At 44.9% G+C, this 22,578-nt stretch overlaps 1 protein-coding gene across 3 annotated transcripts in view; it reads right to left on the bottom strand.

The window, feature by feature from the left end:
- Xxylt1 (xyloside xylosyltransferase 1) overlaps positions 1–22,578 on the bottom strand; it is a 218,555-nt gene that overhangs the window by 108,390 nt on the left and 87,587 nt on the right. For all 3 annotated transcript variants that reach the window (XM_046457939.1, XM_046457936.1, XM_046457938.1), the window contains exon 3: positions 19,230–19,362. In XM_046457939.1, coding sequence (XP_046313895.1) covers positions 19,230–19,362 — 133 coding nt within the window. The remainder of the gene's footprint in view (positions 1–19,229; positions 19,363–22,578) is intronic.

Genomic DNA, 22,578 nt, shown 5'->3' with positions numbered 1-22,578 from the left:
CAATCCAGGCAGAGGGACACCCATGCAAAGGCCACAGACATGGATGAGCCCCTGTTTGGAAAACAACAGTCATTCAGCACTGCTGAAACCAAGAGCACAAACCACATTGGTGGAAGGAGGTAGGGAGCGGGGTAGGGCAGAACTGTGGAGGTCCCCAAATGTGAGGCTAAGGAGCTTTCCTAGCAAACAGCAGGTGCTCAACAAAGTTGGTGAGAGGGAGTCATCAGTTAGTTTGGGGACACAGAAGGCACAGGCTGACTCATGACTGCAGAGCACAGAGCTCTCGTTGATCCAAGAGACCATGTCCAGCATGAATATAAATGAAAGCCAAGTATACAGTCTGTCCAGGAAGCATCTAAGAGAGCAAGCCAGGGCCCAGAGTCAGAGTAGACAATAAGGAAGGTCTAGAGGTATCTCTTAAGTCCCAGGGGAACACAAACACTCTAGAGAAGGCCCAGACCCTTGGCTGTGGGTGTGGGGCCAGCCCTCTAGACTACAAACAGCCTCCAAATTCTAATGTTTCAATTTAGGGAGACTGATTCCACAATAGTGTGAAGACAGTCCACTCGACATTCAATAGAGACAATGCTTTGAATTTTGATCTTTCCCCTGGATAGTGACGTGCAATTTGATACTCTCTCCATGTACTGGGTAAAGGCAGCAGGCTACAGGTGCCAGTCAGCCATGCACTTGTAAGGTTAGGCCAACACTCTACAGTGGACTGCTCAACCATGATAGTTGATAAGTTAGGTGTATTACATGCATGTTTCCCTTAAGATATCTTCAACTTAAAATGGGTTTATCAGGATGAAACTCCATCATAGGTTGAAAGTCATCTATACTTGTTTGAGGGCAGGGGCTGTGGCCACCATAGTAGTCCCTGGACAATATCTGTCATTCATCACAGCTAAGCTGTCAGTCACCAAGTGAGCCTGGATAAACTGATGTATTGGGATGCTCCTGGCACTGAGGTCAGGCTCACATGAATTTCCCAAGCTTCTCTTGGTGGTGCTGGGACCAGGCCATATCAGTGAGCTCCACAATGGGAGTCTTTCTACTCCATTCCCTTCCAATGCTGGAATGGGAGGGCTTGGTTCTCCCCTCCATCCCCTGCTGACTTGCCCCAGGAGAGGATCCTCCCAGCTTCTAGAGTCTGCTCTGAATGTGATTCAGCCCATCCAGGAGGCAGACAGTGACATTTTCTGAACCCTACACTCTGGGTGGAAGTGATGCCCTCTCTGCAAGGTGGCTTCAGGCTCTCTGGAGCACAGGGAAGCAGGCAAGTCACCCTTTTACAGTCACAGTCGCAGGCTGCGAGGTGCAGCCCCAGAGAGATTCTGATGGGTAGTTAATGTGCCCTAAAAGCGATTCTTGGAAATTTTTAGACTGGCCAAAAATCAATGGTGACAACAAAGCATTTACGCCTTTGTGAGGCAGTTGCCTGCCTCCACCTTTCCCCTTGACTTCCTCTGCATGGAACTGTGGCCAAATCCCAGTGGTTAGTTCCCAAGATAAGAAAATTAGTCTATAGAGTTAGCACCCCTAATAAAGTTATTCTTTCTATTCAGCCCAGTACCAAATTCAAGTTCATGAGCTCAGGAGTTGATATGGACCACCATGAGATGTGGGGACAGGCCTGGTGTTACAGACTGCATGTACGTCTCCCCAAATTCATATGCTGACATCCTAACCTCCAATGGGATGGTGTTAGGAGGGACTTTGGGGAGATAATATGGTCAGGAGGGTGCAGACCTCATGAAAGGCTAGTACTCTGATGAAGAGATGAGACAGCTTGCCTGCCATCATAGGAGGCTACAAGAAGACCCATGCAAACCAGGCAGCAGGCCCTCCCTAGGCATCTGATCTGTCAGCCTCTTGATCTTGGATTTCTCAGTCTCTGGAACTGAGAAACAAATTTTTGGTGTTCATAAGTCACACAGTCTCTGTCATTCATTATATTAGTCTGAATTAAGAAACTGGGTAAGTAAGATTCATCTATAGCACAGGGCAGTGGCATATACCTATACTCCCAGTAACTCGGGAGATTGAGACAGGAGAATCACAAGTTCAAGGCCAGCCTCAGCAACTTAGTGAAATCCTGTCTCAAAAAATAAAATAAAATAAAATAAAAAGGTCTGGGAATATAGCTCAGTGGTAGAATGCCCCTGGGTTCAATCCCCAGTCTTGCAAAAAAAAAAAAAAATTCATTAATAGAGACTTCTACTTTTCACCTTGCAAGTCCAGGTAAATGCCCAATTCCAGCCAATGGTGTTGGACCATCCCAGTGGTTCCAACAGATGATCAGTCCCCATACATGGTGTTATGGAGCTCTTCAGTTATTCCAAACACTCACATAGTTGGCTATGTGAGTGACATATTTTACTATGGTAAGAACATGGAGCAAACTTTCCCCTCCCCTCAAGAAGGTCACATCTTACAGACCCCCATATGTGAGCGACTGATCTCAATTACTAGACTGCAAAACACAGATGGTCCCAACTTACAACAGTTCAATTTAAAATTTTTCGATTTTACAACAGTGCAAAAGCAATATACATTCAGCAGAAACCATGCTTTGAAATTTGCATGTCCCAGGCAGGCAATACTCTGTTCTCTTGTTATGCTGGGCAGTGGCAGTGAGCTGCAGCTTCCCCCAGTCCCATTTTCCCATTATGAAGCAAACAACTCTACAGTGGACCATGGTGCTAAGCTAGCAGGTTCCATCAGGTGCCTTCAGTGCATTTTCAACTTACGACATGTTCAATTTATGAACTTACCAGGCATACCCCCATTGTAAATTTAACAGCACCTGTACCTTATGCCTAAGAGTTTGACAGACACTTAGAGAGCCTGGACTCTGGCAGGGCTACCCTGTGTCAATCCAGAGCTTATACTGGGACAAAGCTACATTGTAAGCCACTTCTTAAAGATACAGAATTTAGGTTGAGATGGGCCAAGCCCTCCCAGCCTTCCAGCTAATCTAAGAAACCTCCCTGCCAATGCCAGCATAGCCCTCAGGTGTTCAGGGGCCTTACTTGCTCTCAGGGATGTCCTGGGGGTGAAAGCCATCCCTCTCGAGAGCTGCTCACACAGAGCCACACAGCACACTTTAACTAGACTTCACTTTCCCAGAGGACCGCTCCATCCTGGCTGAGCAACTAGACTTTTAATAATTCTGAAACTTATTATGTGGTTAGTGTAATTCCTGGGAGATTCATTCTCATTATTCTAACCACAAAGAAAGACAAAAAAAAAAAGAAGAAGAAAAGAAATCTCTTGGAAAAGCAATAAGCCATGTGATCCGTGAAGCCACATGCTGATCATTTCCTTATTTTAAACACACACCACCAACCTCAGCAGCATCTCTACCCCTCAGCCCTCCACGGCCCCTCCCCTGCCTCATCTTCCCCCCCAGTCTTTCTTTCTTCCTTTTTTTTTTTTCCCACCCCTGGCTCTGCCACATCAGGCTTAGGTGGCCCAGGACAGCCCTGGTTTAAACTTGTTGTCCCACTGTGATCATTGATACGAAATGTACCCTATGAGAACCCCAGCTTGCTCTAAGTCTTCTATACTAAATGAAAATCAGAACATCTAGTTACTGGTACAAAAGGAGGAAGAATTAGTTACCAAGGAGAAATGCCACTATGCCTTACTCCAAGACTGGGGAAGAGTCTCCAGATGGGTCATAGGAGAGAACAACCTGTGATGACACTAAGGTCATCCTCAATACCACTGCTAGGCAGGCAGGAAGGTCTGGGGCCTGTGTCCTTGTGGGCTCTGTGAGACAACACTTGATTGTACAGGATGGTGACAGAGACACAGTGACATGAAGCCCCTGTATCACTTCCAGCCTCTCTCTCCCCAGCCTTCCCTTTGGATTCCTTTCCCCCTCCCCTCCCCTCCCCTCCCCTCCAGGCCTCAACCCCCCAAAGCATCTCTGGACATTGACAGCAGTTCACAGATGCTCTTAAACACATTAAAGCCAATCCAAGAGCCAGCTCCAATAAAAGATGAGTATGGAGAGCTTTTTATTTTCTTCCTAAATTACGCATCCAGAAAAGAATTTTGCTTGGGGCTTAATGTTTTGTTATTAGGTAAGTCTGAAGTTAATTAGAAAAGCATTTGATAGAATTTTAAATCATCAAAAAAAAAAAAAAAAGTCATCTACTTCAAGGAATGGGAGAAAACATTTGGAAAAAGCAGAGTCTGAGAGGACCTGAAAACTGTCAGTGAGAGTACTGACCCACGGATGACGTCTGAGGTTCCAGGCCAACAGCAAGAAAGGTTTGGCCAAGTTTTTGTCTCAATGAACCTTTAAACCAGATTCTTAGACTGATTCTGGGGCACCAATGTGCTTCATTAGTCAGCAGATCGTGTAATTGTCAATATTTAAAAATCAGAGCTTTTACATTAACAATGCAGATCTCTGATTCCTGTTTTAAAGTATGAGTAGAGAGGTGGCCTACAGGACCAAGGTCCCACTCTATATTCCTCCCAAACCCTGCCAACCCTGTTTTAAAGAAAAATAATCAGATGTGACATCTCTGGGCACATATTCAAAACAAATCTAGAAATATTAGGCAAGAGACGGGGTATAGATGGGTTCAATTTCTTTCCCCTCTCTTCAGCAGTCCGCTTAAAAATATTTGAAAACTTATATTACTTCCTAGGGGCACTAGGAATTCTGAAATTACACTGCCACAAGCTGTAGCCTGAGCACTGAATCACAGATGATTTCCTTCTTGGACCTGTTACATGTTACACTCACTAGATGATCACTTTTTCTGCCAAGAGCTAATCAGATGTTCTCTCATTTCATAATTTAAAAAAAAAAAAAAACAGTCACCCACTCCATCCTACCTTTAATGGGACGCACTAAGTGGACTGGGGCCTGGGGCTCTTTTCCGCTCTGAGCAGGTGGCTGGCAGGCACCTGCACTTAGAGCTAATCCCATGCAACCCATTTGCTCCATAGATCTAGCTGACAAAGAAAAACCAGCATGTCGTTCCTCCTCCCGGACCATTTCAGTCTCCTCTACAACCAAAGGACTCAAGGACTCTACTCCTCCTTGTCCGCAAAAGCATATCGCTTGATCCTTGTACAATGCCCTTCACTTTGGACAGTAGCCATCAGTGAAGTATGTGTAGAGAGGTGGCCTATAGGACCAAGGTCCCACTCTATATTCCTCCCAAACCCTGCCAACAACCTGGCAGGAGAGAACAGGCACGAGAAATGGGGCACCTCTCCACTGTTCCTCCTAAATACTGTGATTCATCTTTATGTCTTTACCTCACTTAGACCCTATCTTCCACTCTGAAGCAATTACATTATTATGAACATGAAGGTCTTAGTTCCCTGCTAGCCCTAGTACAGTGCTGGGATTATATTGCCTTCTCTATAGTTCCAAGTTCATGATCCTTGGGCCCATCAGGATAGGATGGTCCTGGCAGTCAGGGAAAGGTTCTCCATGCAGACACTGGGCTTCATTTCATTTACAGGGCCAAGGGGAACCACGTGGAGGCAGAGAAGCAGTCAAATGCACCAGCACCTCACTCCACAGTGACTGACGTTAATACGGCCCCGTGAGTAGTTCTCCACAACTTTACATTTCCGAAAGTCCATCAGGATTGGCCAGTCTGGCAATGAGTGCTTATATGCAGAGGCAGGGACACAGCAAACATCCAGGCAAATCATTACATACTAAGCAATTCTGGTTTTTAAATAAGCTTCCTCTTCTATAAACAGTGATATAAAAATCTCAATGACAGGGACACCAGGGAAGGCCAGGTTCTGGATCAAAAGGTTCCTATGAACACTCCTTGATGTAGGGGGCAATTCTGCCACCCTAAAACAGAGGATCACAAGGGTTCACATGATAAATAGTAAATGACTGATTTAAAGAAGTCACCCGGTGCAGGAGCAGCAGATAAGGGGTTCAATTCAAACCCAAGCTTAGTTTAAAAGCTTGTTATTTCCACAATAACCAATTCTGTTGCCAACCTGGAGGCAAAGGGCTGGGAAGTGAATATCCATTTCATTTTTTCACTTGTAGAAATGCAGGCATGCAACTGAAACATGACCTGGGATGACCGTAGAGCATTTTGAAATTACCCTCACATGCAGCTGGTCTTGTTTAACTCAGTCTCCTTATACAGAAGGTCCCCTTATACACATGCCACTGTGATTCAATAATGCAGTTTTTCTGGAAAGATGCTTACAGATAAGTCATTTTTGCTGCTTAGATCTCAGATGAGGTTCTTTCAGGGAGATATTTATTTAATTTAAAAAAAAAAAAAAAAGGTTGCACTAATGTGAAAAAGGACGGTCCTCTTGGGCCCCACTGTCACTTGCTGTACCTCAGCTATAGCACTTGCCCAGGCTGGCTTCCCAGACAGGTGACCTGGAGAGGTGGTCCCAACAGCTAGGCTGCAAGCTTCTGGAGGTCAGGATTCAGGTTTTCTCTACTGCACAGCCAAGCCCTCTCCAAATGCCCACTGGGTTTCCTACTGCACACTGAGCTCCACCCACTCTCAGTGTATATCTTAGAGGCTCCACTCATAAAGCAAATGCAAACACCCCTTTCAAGAGATTGTTTAGAGAAAGGAAAGGTCACCCACTTCTTAGCATTTTTTTGAAGGCAGAATATAAAACTGAGGGCACAGTGGTCAGCAGAGTTTGCAGGTCCTACAGCAGAGTGTCTTTGTGGCCTGTCCAAAGGGTATCTCTAAACAGTAGTGCTGACCTGGTATTGGCGTCTAGATTAATCCACTTTTCATGGCTATCATGAAATGTCTGAGGTACAGTAATGTTATAAAGAAAAAAAGTTTAGGGCTGGGGTTGTGGCTCAGTGGCAGGGCGCTTGCCTAGTATGTGTGAGGCACTGGGTTCGATTCTCAGCACTGCATATAAATAAATGAATTTAAAAAATAAAGGTTCATCAACATCTCTCTCTCTCTCTCTCTCTCTCTCTATATATATATATATATATATATATATATATAAAGAAAAAAGTTTATTTAGTTAACAATTCTGGAGACTCAAGAACATAGTGTAGCATTGGTTTGTCTCTAAGGGCCTCATGGTAAATCGCATCACAATGGTGAGAACAGGCGTGGGAAGAAGAGATCACATCTTTAAAAAAAGGAAGCTAGAGAGAATGAGGGGACTAGGCATGTTCCTTTTTATACCCCTCTCCTGAGAACTCACTATGTTCCTGCAAGAACTACCTTAGCTCCTTCTGAAGTCAGCATTCCCAATGACCTAAGGACTCCCAGTAGGCTCCACCTCTTAAAGGTCCATACCACCTATTACACTGCCACAACCAAGACCAACCCTTGGGGGACAAACCTCATCCAAACAATTGCAGCACTTGAGCTTTGTGTCTTTACTACATTTTATCTGCCCTCTCTCCCCTATCCCTCCAGTAAAATCTCCTTGAAAGCAAGAGCAATGTTTTCTACTTCATAATTCCTCAAAGCACTGAACCCTGTGGCTCACACATACAATGAGCCCAATAAAAATGAGAACAACAATGTTTCCCATGGATTGTCTTTAAAAAAATATAAAAATCATAAAAAAAAACCCTAAGGTGAAAGCAATTTCTATAAGGAGACCACTGATGGGACTATAGAGAATCACTTAATGGCCAGCCAACCCACCACCGAGGAAGCTCCCTCTGATTAAACATCTGTTCTCATTTACTCAACAAACATCTCATATATTCCTGGAGCTCAGTCTGCACAGCAGGGGCAGGACACACAGCCTAGCCCCCTCATTCAAACGCTTGCTCATTCTTTCAGGAGACGCCTGTGTCGGTGCAATGTGGTGAACCTTTTCTCGCTGAACCAGTAGCGCTGACACACTCATCATGTGCAGGCAGGCAGAGGGCGGGAAAGGAGTTGGGTTTTCAGACATGGGAAGCTCTTGCATGTTTAACCCAGTCCTCATCTCAGCCATACATGCACATCTTCAGCAGCTGCCCTCCTAACACCCCACATGTCTTCAGATGGCAACAGCCAGGGTGGGGGCGGTGGGGGACAGCCATCAGACAGCAACCACATCACCGGTGTCAAAGTCCCACTTGGATTCTTCCATATATAGCTTTTTTCCTCTCTCTTTAAAATGCATTTTCATGGATGTCATTAGAAAATAACAACCCACAATAGACTTTCATGTCTTACAGGGAAGACCTGCCCCTTTATGAGTGGTTCCCCAGGGCCACAGCACTGCCTCCAGGTCACGCAGGCTATGTTAAACCATCCCAGTTTTTAAAGAAAGCACTATTGAAAAAGATGGAGCAGATTTGGACCTATTTTTTCTTCTATTAGGCGCAGGGTCTCTGTTCTAGTGCTTAAGTCTTTGATCCACTTTGAGTTGATTTTTGTGCAGGGTGAGAGACAGAGGTTTAATTTCATTTTGCTACATATGGATTTCCAGTTTTGCCAGCACCATTTATTGAATAGGCTACCTTTTCTCCAGTGAATGTTTTTGCACCTTTGTCTAATATGACATAACCATATTTATGTGGGTTTGTCTCTGTGTCCTCTATTCTGTACCATCATCTACATTTGGTGCCAATACCATGCTATTTTTATTACTATAACTCTGTAGTATAGTTTAAGGTCTGGTATTATGATGCCTCCTGCTTCACTTTTCTTGCTAAGGATTGCTTTAGCTATTCTGGGTCTCTTATTTTTCCAAATAAATTTCATGATTGTTTTTTCTATTTCTATGAAGAATGTCACTGGGATTTTAATAGGAATTGCTTTAAATCTGAATAATGCTTTTGGTAGTATGGCCATTTTGACAATATTAATTCTGCCTATCTAGGAGCATGGGAGATCTTTCCATCTTCTGAGGTTTTCTTCAATTTCTTTCTTTAGTGTTCTGTAGTTTTCATTGTAGAGGTCTTCCACCTCTTTTGTTAGATTGATTCCAAGGTTTTTGTTTGTTTGTTTGTTTGTTTTTTAGGCTATTGTGAATGGAGTAGTTTTCCTAATTTCTCTTTCAGTGGATTCATCACTGATGTATAGGAATATTTTTGACTTATGGGTGTTGATTTTATATCCTGCTACTTTGCTGAATACATTTATTAGTTCTAGAAGTTTTCTGGTGAAAATTTTTTGGATCTTCTAGATATAATAGGCCCAAATCTTCACCATATAAACCTAGGATCTGACTTCTTAACAAGACTCCTAAAGCTCAAGAAGTAAAATCAAGAATTAATAAATGGGATGGATCCAAATTATAAAGCTTCTTCTCAGCAAAGGAAACAATTAACAAACTGAGGAGCGAGCCTACAGATTGCGAGAAAATCTTTACCACAAGCACCTCCAATAAAGCATTAATCTCAAGGATATATAAGGAACTCAAAAAACTTAACACCAAAAAAACACAAATAACCCAATCAATAAATGGGTTAAGGAACTGAACAGACACTTCACAGAAGAAGAAACACAACGATCAACAAATATATATAAAAAAGTGTTCAACATCTCTAGCAATTAGAGAAATGTAAATCAAAAATACTCTAAGATTTCATCTCATTCCTGTCAAAATGGCAATCATCAAGAATACAGGCAACAATAAATGTTGGCAAGGATGTGGTGAAAAAGGTATACTCATACATTGTTGGTGGCACTGCAAATTGGTGCAACCACTCTGGAAAGCAGTATGGAGATTCCTCAGAAAATTGGGAATGGAACCACCATTTGACCCAGATATCCCACTCCTTAGTTTATACCCAAAGGACTTAAAATCAGCATACTATAGTGATGCAGCCACATCAAATGTTTATAGCAGCTCAACTCACAATAGCTAGAATATGGAACCAACTTTGGTATCGCTCAATAGATGAATGGATAAAAAAATGTGGTATATATACTCAATGGACTATTACTCAGCTTTAAAGAAGAGTAAAATTATGGCATTTGCCAGTAAATGTTTGGAGAATATTATGCTAAGTGAAATAAGCCAATCCCACAAAACCAAAGGCCGAATGTTTTCTCTAATATGCAGATACTATTTTATAATAAGGCAGGGGGGCCCTAGGGAAGAATAACATTACCTTAGATTAGGTAGAGGGAGTTGATGGGAAGGGAGGGGATATGGAAGGAAACAGACATTATTACTGTATGTTTATATGTGACCACATGACCAATATAATTCTGCAACATGTACACTCAGAAAAATGAGAAATTATATCCCATCTATGTATGATATATCAAAGTGCATAAATGCATCCTACTGTCATAACTAATTAAAACAAATAAAAAAGAAAGAAAGAAAAAGATGGCATGCTTTCCCTCTTTACTCAGTTTCAACTCTAACAGAAACTGACAGGCTCAATTTTGGATAATTTTTTAAAAAACCAAACACAAGAACAGGACCAAGAAATCCATCTTCAGGTGTTAGAGGATAGAAGAGAATCTAACACCTTTTATCTTCAAGTCCTAGTTTATGCATCCTAAGGCATGGTGGCAGGGCTCTCTGAAGAAACCTAGTGAACAATGAATTTATTTATTTATTTTTTATTTTTTTGTTGAGGTGAATTTTCTGGAAATTTATTATGTTTTACTTCAAAAAAGTATAGAATACAAAGAAGTATAGTAAATCACTAATCAGGGGCTTGTCAAGCCTGAGGCAGCAAACTGAGGGCATTGTAGCCCCTACAGAGGTGACAGGTGTCCAGCCCAGGGTCAGTAGCTCAGAGATGCTATCTCATCATCTGTAGGCTTTCTTGATAGACACCCTCCAAGGGAGGGTGGCGCATCCTTGCTGGGTTCTTTGATTCAGAGGGGTTGTAAAGAGTCCTAGGGGATAGATAAAATCCACATTAGCTTCCTAATGAAATGCAAAGGAAGCTGCATCATTGATGACTGCTCCTCTTTGGCTGATAACGGGAATGAAATGCTGTCAGTTTCTTTAGTACCATCATGAACCTTCTCACAGATTTTATATTACTATTTTCTTGGCATCATTATATTTAAGATTTGACTCCTTATAAATGCCCTGAGATCCGGGGATCTAAGTTCTGAAGGGCCTCTCTGTAACCCCTGCTCAGGACCAGAACTAGCCCTGCCCATCTGGTCTTCCCACCAAGTGGAATGTGTTTGAGGTTCACACTTGATTCAATTCACAGATCTTCCAAGGATGGTTGGTTTCAGGCTGAGTTCAACTCGTGCTGTGGGTAAGACTCTTGTGCTTGGAATGTAGGAAGCATTCAGTAAGTGGTTTATTGAATAATCAAATTCAAGAAGAACTTATAAAATTGCATCTCTTACCAAGTCTTGACACCCTGCAAATGTGACTCCAAAAGCAGAAGCCAATGACCAATGGACAGACTTGAGTATTCAACATTTTTAAACTCTGCCCCTAAGGTACAGTGTTAGTGAGTTTCCTGTTGCTGTGACAAATACCTGAAATAATCAACTTAAAAGGAGGAGAGTTTTATTTTGACTCATGGTTTCAGAGGTTTCAGTCCACGGTCACTGGGCCCTGTGGCTTTGGGCCTGTGGCAGAGCAGGAGCCAGGAGGAGGAGGCCGCTCAGGAAGTAGAGAAAGAGACTGGCATCCTAATATCCCCCTCAAGGAAACCATTGGCCACCTAACTTCCTCCCACCATACCCCACCTTCTCCCCATAGCATAGCAGGCTGGCAACCCTGGCCTCTGCCCACATGGGCCTTTGGAAGCCAGTCCACATCCAAACTATATAAGGCACCATAAGCATAAATAGCAGATTGGAGAAGGAATTCATGAGCATAAATTTCAGATGAGGTGTTATGTCCTTCCTACTTAACGAATTCCTGTTCATTAATATAAAAATATGAATACCCCAATAGGAGAAATACAAATGATCGGTAATATGTTCGACACATTTAAATCTCACTGGTTTTTTAAAAGTAGCTATTTTCCCAAGGGGGCCATCATTTTTCTCCTGATCAGATTGGCAAAAGTAAACAAGAATGCAGATGTGCAAAGCTTGATAGGACATTGGGAAAGCATGTGAGTGCACTTCCGGAGAGAGGGCGGGTGGTTCAGCATGGTCTGAAGGCCAGTTGAGCAGTATGTTCCCACGTTTGGAAAATGACCCAGAAACTCCACCTTTAGAAACCTGTCTTAAGAAATCATGGAACATGTGAGAAGTCGCAACTGGTTGTTGCTGTATCGTTTATCATTGCAAAAAAAAAAAAAAAATTGGAGATCAATTCTTCAGTTAAAGAGGGATGGATATGATACAGTACAAGAACTTTTAAAATAAAGAAGACAGGAGGAAGAGAAAGAGAATTCGGGGGGAGTTATGGGTAAGTTTTCTTTCTTTTTTGTTCAGCTACATTTTCTGAACTTTTTTATTAAAATAAACTTACTTTTGTACATACAAAGAAAATATTTTTCTAAAACAAAAAGTCACAACTGCTTAAATGATTGATAGATATAAATAATTTATATCAGCTGTAAAGCCTCCCAGACGTGCCAGTTACATGCACATCCTGATTTGAGACAATCTGGAGAGAGACGGAAAATGCTGGCTGGCTAGGCGAGGGAGCCCCCGTCTATTTTCCTCTCTCATGCCAACTAATCTATGCTAAGGAACCTTCAGACACAGTGACTCCATGGGTTCCCACAATGCCCACAGCTCCTCACCCTGCAATAGCAAGTTTGTTAAAAAAAACTTACATGACATTCACAGATGAAATGGTGTGACACTAGGGATCTGCTTTGAAATAATCTGGGGAAGAGGAAAAGTAAATGGGATAGAGATGAAATAAGACTGGGTTGAGGCTGGTCATCATAAAGGCTGCAGGGAGATTACAACATCAGAGCACCAGAGTGTCATATGATTCCCTCTACTTTTGTACATGTTAAAAGTTTTCCATATCAGGCTGGGGCTGTGGCTCAGTGGTAGAGCGCTTGCCTGGCATGAGTGAGGCATTGGGTTTGATTCTCGGTACCACATAAAACAATAAATAAAGATACTGTGTCCATTTACAAGTAAAAAAAAAAGTTTTCCATAATAAAAAGTAGGAAATGAGTGATCTCAAGAATCTAGCAATGTTTAATTTTAGTTAGGTATAAGAATGGTCAAGACAGCTGTGAAGGGCTGGAACTAGCGCAGAGACAGAGTGCTTGCCAGCATGCACAAGTCCTGGGGTCCATATTCAGCACCACCAACAAAATATTTTTTTAAAAAAAGATACACAGTAAAAGAACCAAAAAAAAATGCACAGGGCATATAAAACAGAAACTGATTTACATACACACACCGATAAACTTGTAGAAATTTTCTAAAAAAGCAACAATCCTCATATGCTGTTAGAGGATTTTTTAATAATTCTTTTTATATATTTTTTTTAATTCAAGGAGAGAGGGGGAAAGGTCACAGTAGGGCTTAAAAATGAGATGAACATGGCCATGGCCACAGACTGGAGTCAGAAAGCAAGGACAGTGGCCATCAGCTCACCCTCTGCACAGGGGAGCAGGACCCAGAGACACCCCCGGCACAGGGGTGGCAGAAGCAGGCTGCCAGCCCTGGCCCTCTCGGCCTCTCCCCTCCTCCCTTTCCTTCCTCCTCTGCTGTGACTGTATTGCACACCTTCCCCTCCTTTGATCTCTTGGTTTTCAATATTCTCTTGGGATATTAAAATTTCCCTGCTTTTGTAGACTATAGTTATTTTCTCCTTGTAACACTGTCAGTTTCTGTTTTGCAAATGCCTTATATTGTTTAAGGCATATAGTAAAAGTACCTTCAATTTATGAAGGTAATTTCCTTAGGGGAGGCAGAGAAGGAGGGGAACACAGTACCCACACCCTTGCTAACTTCAAAGAATCTAGGGAAGACAGCATCCTGCCTTTTGGTCTTCTAGGGTAGGAGGAGTGTGATAGGGCAGGGACTTCCTCAAACTGAGAAGGGGGTTCAGACGCCTAGAAGCCAAAAGATTAGCACCAATTATGTTCTATGTATGTAGTTTCACATACATAGAACTGAGGCTCAATGATGACGCGATTTCCTGGAGTCCTAGAGTTAATTCTTAGCCAACCTAGGACTCTGGATAACACTGCCACTACCACCGCCGAGTGCTGGTTCATATCAGGCACTGAAAACACATCGTCTAATTTAATCTCCCATTAACTCTGCCCTATCTCGTGTTGTTTGGTGCTTTAATTTCCATTTTTCAACTAAAGAAACTAATGTTCAGAGAGGTCAAAGACTTGCTCAAGGTCACACAGTGATGGAGAGGCAGCAGTGGGTGCCAGTCCACATCCTTCCTCCCTTCTCCCCTATACTTCTCTGAGAGCCCTGCACCAGTCCTCAGAGTAGGATAAGGCAGCTGTGGAAGCTGGATGAACATTTTCATTCCAAGCTTCTGAAAGGAAGCTAGGCTGGTATAGCTCTGTCAATTTAGAAACCATGTGGCCTAAAAGATGAAAGAGTGGACACTCTTTCTTTCATCAAGTATTAAAATACTTGACACAAAAGCAAATTCCTGCCTGGTGGCGTATTTGCAGCAGCTGACAGGATTAGCCTGCTGCTCCCTCTGTGAGGGTCTGGGCTCACTCCAGTGCACAGCGGGCATACAGAGCCAGGAGAAAGCAACCGGAAGCCTCCCCACACACAAAAAGCCACCCCCCAAAGCCAACACCCCTCATCAAAGCTGCCACTCAGAAGCTCCTCTGGCCAGCTCCAGGACAGAGTGACAAAAACCCAGGCTCCTCCTCTCTCCCCCTCTCCAGGGTCACAAGGAATTCTGTGACCTGAAGCTAAGCCATGCCAGCCCTCCTGGCCCCAGAGGTCTCCCCAGTGACCTGGGCCAGTTGGCTCCTGGGTCCTGCAGGCCAGGCAGCTCAGGCCTGGCCTCATGGCAACTCTGAGGGCCGCCTCCTGCCCTTCTTTCTCTGGCCCTGTTTTCCCTCACCAGCTTCACTTCCGCACGCTTTGTTCCTGCTCACTCAAGGATCTTGTAGGAAAGCCAGATCCCTCGCTCCTGCTAAAAAGGGAAGGTTTTAAAACTTGGAGAGGGGTAGGGCTGCCAGATTTAGGGAAACTCAAACAAACAGGATACCCCATTAAAGTTAGATTTCAGACAAACCGTAATGATTGTTTAGTATAAAGATGCCCACACAACATTTGGAACAGACTTATGACACAAAACACTACGTCTGTTTTATCTGAAGTTCAGTGCAACTGGTATCCTACACCTAACAGGCAGCCCTGTGTGGTGGGGGAGGGTGGAAGTAGCAGGAGTCTAGAAGCACAAATCACCTGGTAAAGAAAACTCAGAATGGAGCTGTGAGGGTCAAGGCAGGAGGGAGGAAGCACCTTTGCTGAGGAGCTCTCACACCACAAACTCCTCAGTGCATTATTTCATTTGAGTTTTCCAATAATTGTGTGCATTAGATACGTTTACCCTCACTTACACATGAAGAAACAGAAGATCAGAGAATCCAGTGACTAAAGTCTAACTTGCTTCTGCACACACCCCACACCATCTCTGCTGTATCAAGCTGCTTTCCTACTGGTGCAACTGCATAATTTCTATAGGCTGCAAAAAAAGGGGTCCTGACTTTTCTAATTCATTCATAAGGAAGCAACTTCACATGGCATATATCTGCAAAATATAATTTTTCTATTACAGAGAAAGCACTGGAGTCTTCTCTCCTTTGGGGTACTTATCCCAATCAAGCACATCACCCCCAAAGGACCCGTCCAGGGTCTAGCTCTTGAAGAAGAGGCAAAGAAAGAGTCATAGTCAGGAAGTGCAGCATTCCATTGAAGATGATCACGTACCCCAGTTTTCAGATGACAAAGGACAAGGGATGTGTGACCCCATAAAAGATCCTAAGAGAGAAAGCACCCTCCATCACTTTTTTTCCCCCTTGTAGAGGAGATTGAACACAGGAGCGCTTACCCATTGAGTCACATCTCCAGACCTTTTTATTTTTTATTTTGAGACAAGGTCTTGCTAAGTTGCTGGGGCTGCCTTTGAACCTGTGATCCTCCTGCCTCAGCCTCCAGAGCTGCCGGGATTACAGGTACACACCACCATGCCTGGCCTCCATCACTATTCTAACAGACTAGAATCTCCATTGTCCAGAAAACAGTCAGCTAGATGTACAATTGGGGAAAAACTTGTAAAAAAGCTATTTGTCAAAAGGACAGTGGGAAATACTTCTCCCCACCTTCCTCCAAGCTTTGAACACTTGTGGCACACAATAGAGAGGAAGAAGTCATAAAAATGACTGGACATGTGTCCTTTTGAAGTACAGTAGCTGTGGGACAAGTGACTATAAAAATGGCATAGTTGGCAAGATCCACATCTGCTCCTGCCCAGTGGGTTTCCAGACCAGAGCCCGTGGCCTGAGCCAGTCAACTGGAGCTTCAGTGCTGTTTGTTTTGTTTTTAATTTCCCTTTCCCCTCATGGATGCTAGCAGATCCCACGTACAATAAATAACTTGTCCACACCACACTTGCCACTTAGGGAGACCCCTGGGTCATTGGAGGGCAAAGAATATAGGTGTGGGGTGAGTGGCCACCTCTGCAGGAACCCATCAGGAAAGAAGAAGGGCACGGGTCCCACAGACTGTAACGACCAAGACCAGGAGGTGGGGCTGAGGCTGCCTGTGCAAGAGAGGGGCCCTGCTCTACCTGTACTTGCGTGGGCATGGCTTACTCTCCCCATTTTCCACCCTCTTTCTCCTCTAATCCTCCCTCCCACCCCTGCCAGGTGAAAATCCCAAAGCTGCAAATACTGATACCAGCCTTCCAGGACACAGGAGACTCCAGTTTTCTTGTGGAAAAAAAGGCAAAAATACTCCATTCCTTGTCTGCTGCCAGCCTCAGCAAAGAGTAACAATGCATACTTTAAAAGATAATTCCACAGAGCCAGTAGGTGACAGTAGTCTAGGACAGTCATTCCCAGCCTTAATTAGTAGAGGACTTTAGAAACGATTTGGAGGGGCAAAGGAAGGGTCACATAAAGGAGTTTGAATTTCTGTTCCTTCTACAAGCCTGTGTCCCATACACAACATTCTTGGACGCTGCATGGTGGAGGGCTCGCAGTTCTCATGGTATTACCATAATAGTATCTGGATCAATTTCATTTTAAATCCAAAATCTTTCAGATATTTCTTTTGGGAAGGCCAAATAATTAAGTTGATTTAAGTTGCACTGTTTCTAAAATCTAAAATAGAAATTCTGGCCAACATTATCTAAATTAAGTGTGATGAGGTTTCTAGGTGTTCTCTTGGATTACATGAGAAGATTCCCAGCAGGAGCTCACAGGCTTCCCTGCTCTATGGCACTTCAGTCAGCCCAGTCTAAACATGCCAGGGGACCAGGAGGTCCAGAGCGAGCCCTGGGAGCTCATCTGCAGATAAGCAGCCTCTGGATATAGGGGAAGACAGGAGGGTCAGAAGGACTGAGACCACCAATGCCAGAGCTGGACAAGGGAGGTCCTGGAGCTCATCTGTTCCTCTGCTCCGAGGGGGAACCCAGGCTCCTCATGCAGTGGCAGAGCTGCAACTAGCACCTAGGACTTTATGTCTAATGCCCCTATCACCTCCCTACATGGAATCTAGAACCCCAGCACAAGACACTACTTACCTGAAGGTAAATTAAGATGGCAGCAACTTGCCTAAACTCCATCTTTGACCCTCCACTGCAGAATAAGAGTCCCCTCCCCCCAGTGACTGTGGAGCACTTGGAAAAGGGTTATGTAAGGGAGAACAGCCCACAAGGCCCCAGGAATTATCAGCTCATTCAGAGGCCTTGCAGGAATTTCCTGTTATGTGATTTGAGACTTGCAAATAGCCACCACCAAGTGAAGGCTGTCTCTCCTTCCTCCCCCCCCGCCCCACTTTTTTTTAATTTAGTTATTGGTTCTTTTTAGTTATACATGAAAGCAGAATATATTTTGATTAATTATAAAAGCAAGGAATATATCTTATTCTAGTTAGGATCCCATTCTTAAGGATGTACCTGATGGTGGGATTCATTGTGTTGTTTTCACATATGCACATGGGAAAATTATGTCAGATTCATTCCATTGTCTCTCCTTCTCCTATCTCTCCTCCGGGGACACTGGAGCTTTGAGTCACTAGATGCCTGGGCCTGAAGCTCTCTAGTGACTGGGCCTCTCTCTAGGAACGATGTCCACAGGGAGCCGTCATTGGAGGCTACCCAGAGAACAAGTGGCCTGCAAGCCCAGGGGACAGAGGAATCCCAGCTCTTTCTGAGAAAACTTGGGCAGCTCTGGCGCTGGGTGAGGTGTCACTCTACCTGTTGGAGGATGAGTCAGCAACATGGAACCAAGGCCATGGGACTTAGTTTTCAACAAAGCCTGCTCTGCTCTTCCTCCCTCCCACCCGTAACTATAGTATATAAGCACACACAGTACACAAAAGGGTAGGTGCCACATGTACATACCTACCCTGGTGGACAAATAAAGCACAATCCCTCTTATCCTCCCCCAACCACCCTGGCTTTGGGGATCTCTCCTTGGTTTTCCTTATAATTTTGAGCACTTGTGTTATGCACCCCCAAAGCCTACCACTTAGTTCTGGCTATCATCGCCCGTAGCCACCACTGGCTCATTTTGTTGCTATCTAGTATTCAAGTAAATGAACACATTTTATTTAACCATTATGTTGTCTAAAACATATAAGCTGTTTTTAGTTTGGGGCTATACAGAGAATATTCTTGAACACATCTGGCTCCCAGATGTGGAGTTTTTCTGTGACATGCACTTGACAACCAAACTCTGCCTCATGCAGAAGGCGCTTTCACCTAGGCAGGCTCATGCAATCAGTGTTCCCAGGGGGTACTGCCTTTCCCTCCTCATAATGCCACCCATCAGCCCCGCCCCCCTCCCCCTGTCATGTATGAGAGGGATCATGGCGATTCCAAGGCAAAGAAAGCCCAGTTGGTCACCAGAATGTAGGTTAAAACCTGACACCTCCTCTGCCAACAAAGTTCAAGATTTTAAACTTCTGAGCTTAACCAGAACCAACAATTAAAACAACTGGGCTTTCCAGATGAAAAATGTCACAATGCCACCCAAAGTATTGGGGTAGCATCTCAGCCTTGGGGCCGAACTGCCTGCCCAGGCTATCCTCAGGAAGTACGAATGTGTTCCCAAGGCCACAAGTGTGGGAAGAGTGCACACCGCAAACCCCATCTCTGTGGGTGGAAGAAGAGAGGACAGGGTGGGGAGGGGTCTCAGCTCTACCGACCTGTACACTGGCTGCATCTCTCTGGCTATGCCAATGATGGCACCTGGCAGGAAATTATCAAACTCTTCAAACAACTCCCGGATGTTGGTCTTGTACTTTAGATCGAGGTCCAGTTGAATGATCTGCTGTATCTCTGGAGGAAGAAGAAAAAAAGAAAGAAAATAAGGCCAGGTGTGGTGCTGCACACCTGTAAGTCTAGAAACTCAGGAGGCTGAGACAGGAGGGTCACAAGTTTGAGGCCAGCCTCAGCAATTTAGTGAGATCTTATCTCAAAATAAAAAAGAGAGAGCTTAGATTTAGCTCAGTGGTAGGGCACTTGTCTCACAAGCTGTCCAGTGTTAAGTTGCTCATTTCACTCTCAATGGATAATACACTATGTGGACACTCCATATACAACTCAAAAGTGTTCAGTGCTTTCTCTTTGGAGCATGGGGTGTTAACACTCCACAGAAGAGAGAAAAAAAGACATCTTCAGCTTAGGCCCCTCACTAGTTCATTCTGCAAACCCAGATCTGTGTTGAGATGCTAAACCAGAGAGAAAGAGCTGGAAGACCTTGGACACAGCCATGCTTTCGATCCACTGTCTACAAAACAAAAGGAGCCAAAATGATTCAGTCTTGCAATTATCTGACATGTAAGAGCTGTTAACTTCCACAGTCTCCAGATATTTTGAGGGTGAGAAGAGAAGGAGGGCAGCAGAGCTGATCCCAGGTAGAAGCAGAGAGGCATGGCCAGTTCACTCTCTTGTCCTTCACCAGCCAAGCCTGATGGAGTTCGTGGCGTTGGTGCCAGGAGGGGGCCAGACACTAGGTGGGCAAGGGCCCTGGCCTCCAGGGGAGACGGTCAGGTTCCTGCAAGCAGAGGAGGAGCTAGATCTGAAGCATGGACTAGAAGGGCCATGCAGATTCCCTAGAGGGGTGCCTGATGCTGAATGATACAGGAGAGCAAGTACTTGTACCAAGGAGAAGGACTGGCCCTGGGTCAGAACACATGAGCTCAAGTTCCACTTTTGCTGCTGATTAAACCTGTGACCCTTGGAAGGCTGTTTTACTCTCTGAACCTCAGTTGCTTCATCTATTAAAATAGGGAGGATAGTACTCATCTCATTGAGACGGGGAGGCTGGAGGATGAGGTTGGGTGTGGGAAATCTTACAGGCTCTAGGAATCCAGAGTCTGGACAGCAGGAGACTCACTAAGGCTTGAAGCATTCAAGGAAGACTTCCTGGAGGAGGACTTAGGCTGGGTCCTAAGCATGGGAAAGAAGAGGTTAAGTGACACCCACACCCACTCTAGAACATCAGGGTTCGCCCTTTTGCTCCCTACCACCTTTTCTTGCCTGGCCAGTCATAGCATTACGACTCTCTGAGGACAGGCTACCCTCTGAGGATTGGGACCACATCTTTGGCATCCTGGCCTCCATCCATTGTTCAGGGTTTGGTATTCAGAAAACACTCAGAGATGTTTTTGGAATTCAATAGCCAATCTCTAAATTATTCACACACACAAAAAAAAAATCACAGCTTATAATTCAAGAAAAACTGATTCATTTGTTCCTTGTTCTATTTTCCTTTGTGACGCAGAAACAAAACCTTAGTTGACATTCTACATGACATTTTTAGAAAAGAAAAAAAGAAAAACATTATAGCAGATGAGAATCCAGTTGCTCAGGCCAGAGGAAAGCAAGAGGCTGCTGGGCTGCTCTGGCCCTCACACAAGAGGGCAGGGGAGGGGAGCCGGAGCCCGCCAGGCAGACAGATGTGGATCCTGCTGCCTGCACACTGCAGCCCCCACAGGAGAGGAGTGAAAGGGCTGTTTTCCTTCCTGGACCTAAAAACAATAACAAGAGCGACAACCAAGAGTCAGGGGAGAGCCTGGGAGTCTGGAGGTCTGGAAGCCTGTGCAGTGACTGCTGGCCTTGGAGACGCCACCCTGAACAGGGGGAGGAGGAGAGACAAGCCTTGGCCAGAGCCTCGGGGAGGAGGCCCTGCACAGAGAGGGAAGGACCCCAGTGGTGACATGAGGAAAAGATGGGAAAGAATGGCCAGGAGTGAAAGCTGCAATCACCAAGAAGTCATGTAGACTGGTGGACCATCAAGGGCCAGCCATCTGGGGCTGGGGACACCGCGTGGCACACACATCTCCAGCCATTTATCTTCTTTCTTTGGGTCCATCCCATGTGCCATGTGCCAGGCTCCCACACCCAGGTTTCAGGAAGCTCTTACACATGGAAAAGCCAGGCCACAGAAAGTCCTAACAACGGGGACAGGAGAGTACACCCTCCCCGCAGAGAAATCCCATGGTCCCAGTTCCACAGATAAGAAGGGTGAGGAATCAGGGCCTTGGGCCAGGAGATGGGGCAGCTTTGAGGATCACAGTGGCAGTTCTGTGGTGTTGACAGGGTTATGAGAGCTGGGGAACCTCAGCTTCCTGACCCAGGGAGTGCTTCCAGCAACAGCCGTGATGGCCACCCAGAAGAATCCTTTTCTCAAGGAGTTTCTCGGGGGCCAGCATCACCCCAGCAAAACAGTTTATTTCCTATAATTGCCCAATACATTAAGCACAGTTATTCCTTTTCAGAGATGAAAAAAAACATTGGCCCAAGATCACACACAAGAAATCCATGTTGGAGAGGGGCCGCAGCTTCGGTCTGCTTGACTTGAAAGTCAGCACACTCCTTCTAGTGCATCCCAGTTCCCCTTCAGAGAGGTGCTAGGGAGGCACACTTTGGCTCTGCTACCCCACACAGGGGTCCAGGGCTACCAGAAAGAGCCAGGGATGTTGAGAGACAAAAATAATTCCGGGCAGCAAGCTGGTCAAGTGTGGATTTTCAGGAAAGTACACAAGGACTTTATAGTAATGTTGCTGCACTTAAAGAAACCTCTGGTGGTAGGAGAAGACTCCGTCCACTTAATCCTAATGAAGTTCTTCATGGGAAATCTCCCACACACCATGTGTACCCTCTGGGCCTTTAAGACCACCTGAGTCCTATTTATTCTGCAAGCAGCAGCCTGAATGACTCCTTCCCTGGGTTGTCTGGGTTGGCCCTGGTCACATATTGCGACCTCTTCTTTGTGCCCCTGAATGACTGCTGTCCCTAGCCGTTGCTCCCTCTGCACCTGCTCACCACTCTTGCACAGGGGAGGGGAATGTGCCAGGAGGGCAGAGCTAGAGACATTAGATGCTTCCTAAAGAGACCCTGCTCCCTCATCTCGGCAGATTCCTGTCATGTCTTAATGAACCTCTCCATAATCCGAGCACTTTCCCTGCCCTGTGCACACTGGCTGGAAGCGAATCCTGAAAGGTCCCAGGCAGCCTCAGGACCCAGGACTCGGAGGTGCGTTAACCGTAC

The sequence above is a fragment of the Marmota monax genome, unplaced genomic scaffold (assembly GCF_021218885.2).
Source record: "Marmota monax isolate L192 unplaced genomic scaffold, Marmota_monax_Labrador192_F-V1.1 WCK01_AAM20220418_F8-fsc00052, whole genome shotgun sequence".
NCBI lineage: Eukaryota > Metazoa > Chordata > Mammalia > Rodentia > Sciuridae > Marmota > Marmota monax.
The sequence above is the reverse complement of the archived record's forward strand: the minus strand, read 5'-3'. Positions and strand labels throughout refer to the sequence as shown.